Raw genomic sequence first — 6,723 nt, forward strand, 5'->3', positions numbered from 1 at the left:
CATTTAAAAATATGATGTAATGGAAATAAACTGAGGAGGAGGACGTAGCAAGGTTGGTTTGTTCAGATTCTAGTAGCCTCCCCATGTGATAATTTTTCCGCTCTGGGCATTGGTCAGGGCCCCTATGGAATAAGGTGCTTGTTACCTTCTTTCAGAAGTGGTAGGTCTGAGAATTCTTTTGTGGACAGCTCTCAGGGGAGAAGGGCAGAAAAAAATCAGAAAGTTACCTTTCTACTTCTTCAGTTTTCCCAATTTTCTTCAGCGTATTTAGTATGTCAAGTTTGCATCTGATGAAAAAGCTGAACACTGTAAAATACTTAAAGAGGCTTATTCTGAGCCAGTGTGAGTGATGATGACCTGGGGAAAAGCCTCAGAAGATCCTGAGAAAGTGTGCCCAAGGTAACCTCTGTCTCCCTAAAACTTAGGGAAAGAACTTACATGCAAAGTCATAAATCAAAACATGTAAAATATACATTGTTCCAGCCTGAAAAAGCATGACATGAAGTGGAAGGCTTATGAGTCACAGGTGGATGCAAAGATTTTTCTGATTGGCAATTGGTTGAAAGAGTTAAGCTAAAGATGTGAAGTCGGTAGGAAAAAACGCTCGAGTTAAGGTAAGGAAGTTAAGATAAGGGAGTTAAGGTAAGGGAGTTAAGGTAAGGGAGTTGTTAAGGTAAGGGAGTTAAGGTTAGGGAGTTGTTAAGGTAAGGGAGTTAAGGTAAGGGAGTTAAGGTAAGGGAGTTAGGGAGTTAAGGTAAGGGAGTTGTTAAGGTAAGGGAGTTAAGGTAAGGGACACCATTTGGGGGTCCTCCAAATCAATTCCATTCTGCCACTATCTACAGTCAAATGCTCTAGCCCAAGCTAAACTCCCACGACCATCTGCCACGATCTATCTGGAGATAGCGTCAGATCCCACAGGGTGAGGGCTCAGTCCGTTAATACTGCCTTCCATTTCCAGTGCCAATCACAAGTCCCAAGTTGTCCTGTGCTTTTGACCAAGTGATTGTTAATTGGGGATCCCACGGCCCTTCCTTGGGTTCAGTTAGTTTGCTATAGAGGCTCACAGAACTCAAGGAAATACTTTCCTATGTTTACCATTTACTATAAATGATATTACACACGATACATAGAAACAACCAGATGAAAAGACACCAGGGTGAGGTCTAGGAGAGCATAAGAGCTGTCTCTGTGGAGTTGGGGCATGCCACCCTCCAGGCACGTGGATGGGTTCTTATCACCCTCCTGTTCAGCTTCATGAGTTTAGCTGTCCAGAAGTTTTCTGTCCTCTCCTTTTGGCCTTTATGTGGAGACTTTATTGAATAGTCATGATCGAAGCATGGACAATTGCATAGAAATATGATTGGACAAAGAGTATGACCTAATGTTGATAGAGTGAGTGGGGACACCCATGAAGGCCTGTCTGATCAGATTCTTCTTGGCCTCTCTGTATAGCATTCCCTCCTCCAGGGTATGAGAGTGGGCCTCTTTTGAAACAGAGGTCTTGCGACCTGCAATCAGACAAGGTAGTCAGATAATTTCTTTGTGACCAAAAGTGGGGAAAGATTGGATTACATTTTTAGTCTCTAAGGCTTTCTTTGGGGAGAAAAAGAAGCAGGTGGAAAGAGGGAAGGCAAAGATCACAGACATTCGGTTTTCTGAGGCCTAAAGAACCACAACATTGGAACATAACTATGGAGTTATGAACCAGAAACCCTAGACAAAAAAATCAATATTGTAATCATATCACTCCCTCCCCTTTTGCTTCATCTTTCAGTGAAAGCACAGCCATCGTGACCACAGAGTCTCCCATTTACCATATGCATGGGAAGGAGTCGACTGTCAAAAGACACCTCTTGACACCCTTTGAGGACCCTTGAACCTCCCCAAGGCCCTCTTCAGAGCTCCAGTCACATCCTTGTTTCTAAGGCTGTAGATGAGGGGGTTCAGCATGGGTGTGAGAATGGTGTAAAACACAGAGAGGACTTTGTCCTGGGCTGGCGTGTGGTAGGAGTGTGGCAACATGTAGGTGTACATGGCAGCCCCATAGAACAAGGACACCACAGTCACATGGGATAAACAAGTGGCAAATGCCTTCTTCCTGCCCTCCACTGAGCTCATGCAGTGAACTGTGGTCAGGATTCGGGCATAGGAAGCAAGGACTACAGAGAAAGGAATCAGCAGCATCAAGACACAGCACACATACATCACTGTCTCGTAGAGGGCTGTGTCTGCACATGCCAACTTCAGGACTGCCGGAGCCTCACAGAAGAAGTGGTTGATCTCCCGGGAATTGCAGAAGGGAAAGCTCATGGTGATGGGGGTTAGGAGGAAGCCATCCAAAGAGCCCCCAAACCAGGAACCTGCTATCATCATCCAACAGACCCGGCGGCTCATGAGCACAGGGTATCTCAGAGGGTTGCAGATGGCCACATAGCGGTCATAGGCCATGAGGCCCAACAGGAAGAATTCAGCTCCCACAAGGGTAAGGTAGAGGAAGTGTTGAGCTGTGCACCCCACAAAGGAAATGGTCCTTTGATCCAGCAGGTAATCAACCAGCATCTTAGGCACAATGGTGGAAATGTACATCATGTCAATTGAGGAAAGGTGGCTGAGGAGGAAGTACATGGGTGTATGAAGGCGCAAATCTGTTTGGATCAGGAAGATCATAACCCCATTGGCCATGAGTGCGGTGACGAAGATGATAGAGACGATGGCAAAAAGAAGACCTGAGGTTTCCTTTCTGTCGAAGAGCCCCATGAAAGTGAAGTCTGTAGGGGATGTGTTGTGCTCTTCCATTGAAATATCTTCCGAATAAGATGACAGCATTCCCAGGGCAGTAAAATAACAACACTTGAATTAATTGTTAGGCAGCAAACTTTTAAAACTGGGAAGAAAACATTTAAAAAATCATATTCTTGGCACACTGGGACTGATATCTAGCATTTAATCTATTCCAAAGGGTTTTTAAATAAAATTGGTCATTATTAATCAATAATTGCTTAAATACATTGGAGAAGATGATGTCAGCAGATGATACTATATTAAAATGACATACATAACAATGCCTAAGGGTGCATACCATGCTACACAGCAGTTAAACATACCGTGGTCTGGTGTGTGTGTGTGTATGTTACCTTAGATGCATTTAAATTTGATTTATTATTTAATGCGTATTTGTGTGGTCGGCATCACCACCACTTTAAAAACATTTTTGCTGGCTGTGAGTAGCTCATGTCTTCCTTTTAGCTACAAGTATGGGTTGTCTGCCGTTTGGATCACAAGTCACTGTCTACATCATGAGAGTATACTTGGTCTTAGTTTACCCATGTCCCAGACAAATTATAAGGGATGAAATAAAAAGGGCAACAGAAACTCAGTGGAAACTACTCTTGCAAATTTAGACACAAAAAATTACTGTCAATGCAAGAGGCATTCAGTGTTACTGAATTTTATTTATTTTCAATTTTAAGATGATGAGGAATTAGCATTAGGATTATGATTAGCATGACCACTAGAAACTAGTATTAGCAATTAATATTCAGAGGAAATACCACAGGGACATAAACCTTGAGCTATAACTCACTGGTTATTTTTAGAAATTATAATTTTTCATAGTTCTTGATAATTGAGAAAAACTGAGTGTGTATTATATAATTTCAGGTTACAATAAAGTAACAAATGTCCACAACAAACTTCATGAAAGTAAAGGATAATTTTTCACGTGTTTTAAGGCTAAACGTGTTCCAAGACAGACATTTTACCAGCATATTTGGGAGTAAAATTGATTAAACTAATCTAATGCTCCTCTAAATATTCTAAAAATATTAGCGTTTGAGTCCATTGCCCAGAAAAAGAAGTTGCTACTGAGAATAATGATGATGACATCGTGGAGTTTACTTTTGCCAAGAGTCAGGCTAAGAAGTGCTTTGTGTCTATCGACTCCATGATCTTCACAATGGAACTAAGATGTGAGGATCCGTAAAGCCCCGTTCATCAGCGACAGCATCGAGGGCGATGCGTTGTGGTCATGGGGTCTGTTCATGCGAGGAGTGTCTGGACTGGAGTCTCGATTCATTCTATGTTCATACACATTCATTGTGTATATGCGAGGCTTTCTACGGGAACAGCAGCTGGACAGCTCCTGTAATTAGCAAATAAAATGTACCAACCATGGGAACCTGCTACATTGTTAACACTGTGTGATGATTAATGTGACTACTGAAAATCAGTCATACTTGAGAGTAGATCACATAAATCATTAGAATCAGGATTGCTGTTTTATGGGTATAAATTATGTATACAGATATACACATGTATAAAAATGTACACATATATACATCATATGCATATTATATATATGATGTATAGGTATATTTTGCCAATTCAGAATCTTTGGTGTCAGCTTTTATACATTTTTCTGATACTATGTACAATGTTAACATTATTTACAACCTCCCTCATTTTACTTTTCCTTTTTTTAGGTTTCATTAATAGAGCCTATTAAAATATATTTCTAAAGGAAAACTGACCTCCAGTTTATGTCATAGCTTAAATATTAGCAGTATTTCAGCTACTTCCACACTTCCTGCATTTTGGGTTTGACTTTTATGGTGCAATAAGACAGCAGAAACAGAGGGAAATCGTGTTGCTTCGCAAAGTCAAATAGCGGTCTCTGCTCTCTGCTCACGCTCACTCCCATTTTATACACACACACGTATGTGTAATAGCACAGGGACATACATATTGAGCTGTAACTCACCGATTATTTATACACACACACGTATACGTAATAGCACAGGGACATACATACTGAGCTGTAACTCACCGATTATTTTTGGAAATTGGAATTTTTCCATAGTTCTGGTAACTAAGAAAAACTGAGTGATGGTTTTATACAATTTCAGGTTACAATAAAATCCACAAAAACTTCAAGAACATAAAGGATGATCTTTTATCCATTATATATATGTATATATATTAATAATCTCCTTCCTTAGATTTATATATGTATATATGTAATTCTTTTTTTTTTTTTTTTTTTGAGACGGAGTCTGGCTCTGTCGCCCAGGCTGGAGTGCAGTGGCCGGATCTCAGCTCACTGCAAGCTCCGCCTCCCGGGTTTACGCCATTCTCCTGCCTCAGCCTCCCGAGTAGCTTGGACTACAGGCGCCCGCCACCTCGCCCGGCTAGTTTTTTGTATTTTTTAGTAGAGACGGGGTTTCACCGTGTTAGCCAGGATGGTCTCGATCTCCTGACCTCGTGATCCGCCCGTCTCGGCCTCCCAAAGTGCTGGGATTACAGGCTTGAGCCACCGCGCCTGGCCTATATGTAATTCTTCTGTGGTTCTAGCTTTTTCTGTGGCCAGCTAGCCCTGTAGACCTAGCAATACAAAGGGAAATTCTAAAGTTGACTGCATTTTGCAGCCAACTGGCCTTACTTTTCCTATCTGCAAACAAAAGTTCTAATTTATCAGAGAACAAGCCCTCCTCAAAGTAAACTATGATTTTAAGTAAAATGTTTTATTAAATTTATCATCTCCCCTCTCACTAGAGTGAGCACAGTAAGTAACTGTACTTGTTGAATTTCTCCTGGGCATAGGTCATACACCTTTGCTATGGTTTAGTACACATAAAAATAACCAGAAAATGTTTGGAATGATTCTGTGACTTTATGTAGGCATTTGTTTCTGAAATGATGAAGGCAACATACAGTAAAACAAAATTTAGAATTAAATGAATTGAGTTCTTCCTCTGGTCATGACATTAATTAATTCTGTGACCTTGGATTTTCTTCCTAAACACCCTGAGCCTCGGTATCTGCTTATATTAATTGAGATAATGAAACACTCAGGGTTACTTTAAGAATCAAATAAGAAATCTAGTGGTTACAGGTAAAGATATTTTATACAATACAAAGTAAAATGTAAGATATCTGCAAATTATTTCAAAACTATTGGTAAATGGGTGCGAATTCTCAATCTCTCATTTAAGCAATCTACATATTCAACTAAAATCTATGAATTTAAATGCAAATACCTCCCAATCTTCAGAAAACGTCTGTAAACCCAGGCGCTCCCAGTGAAGTTACATCAGCAGTTAAAGTCTATCTTTTCCCCCAGATGTCCTCTGACTTGAAAGAAATGTTACTTAGTAGAAATTCTCATAAAGAGGTGTGCGTTGCAATTAAGCTTGCAGAAAATCTAAACACCTTTGAAGAGCAGACGTATGCTTGGCCTGCAAATTTTGAGAAAATTAGAAAAAAACGTTAATGGATAAAATAGACATAATTTTATTGGATAAAATTTTCTTTTAGGCTTACTTACACTATTTTTTATTGCATAATACCATACACCAATACCATAATACCATACACCCTACACCAAGTTGCATAAATCAACACATTTATGTTATCCTGACATTTGTAAATATTCTCTACTATTTTATAAGGGGTATGTGTTGGTTGAGTAGGGAAGGCTGCAAATAATTTCCTCCCACATCAGTACAATTGGAACACAGGACACAACGCTTGCCCAGGACTGTGATGATCACCCAGCCCATCCTTTAAAAAGAGTGACAAGGTAGTTCCTAAGTTGTAAGCTGCAGCCTTTGCCTGCTTCCATGTGCCACTGGTGAAGTTTTTGCCAAAGAAAAGAGCATGCTCCACGCTCCTTCAATGCAGCAGCCTGTTGTTATGAGGCTCTGCGATAGCTTAGATTAAAGCTGC

General features: G+C 40.4%; 1 protein-coding gene across 1 annotated transcript; it reads right to left on the minus strand.

Moving 5' to 3' along the window:
- Nucleotides 1-1,839: 1,839 nt before the first annotated feature.
- LOC111545181 (olfactory receptor 2T1) lies at nt 1,840-2,876 on the minus strand. The gene has a single exon (XM_023216088.1). The coding sequence runs from the start codon at nt 2,824-2,826 to the stop codon at nt 1,840-1,842; it is 987 nt and encodes a 328-aa protein (XP_023071856.1). The 5' UTR covers nt 2,827-2,876.
- Nucleotides 2,877-6,723: the final 3,847 nt, after the last annotated feature.

The sequence above is a fragment of the Piliocolobus tephrosceles genome, unplaced genomic scaffold (assembly GCF_002776525.5).
Source record: "Piliocolobus tephrosceles isolate RC106 unplaced genomic scaffold, ASM277652v3 unscaffolded_11503, whole genome shotgun sequence".
NCBI classification, from domain to species: Eukaryota; Metazoa; Chordata; class Mammalia; order Primates; family Cercopithecidae; genus Piliocolobus; species Piliocolobus tephrosceles.

What these genes read in the sequence shown, in the direction of transcription:
- LOC111545181 (XM_023216088.1), bottom strand. Translation starts at nt 2,826, where the DNA reads ATGCTGTCATCTTATTCGGAAGATATTTCAATGGAAGAGCACAACACA.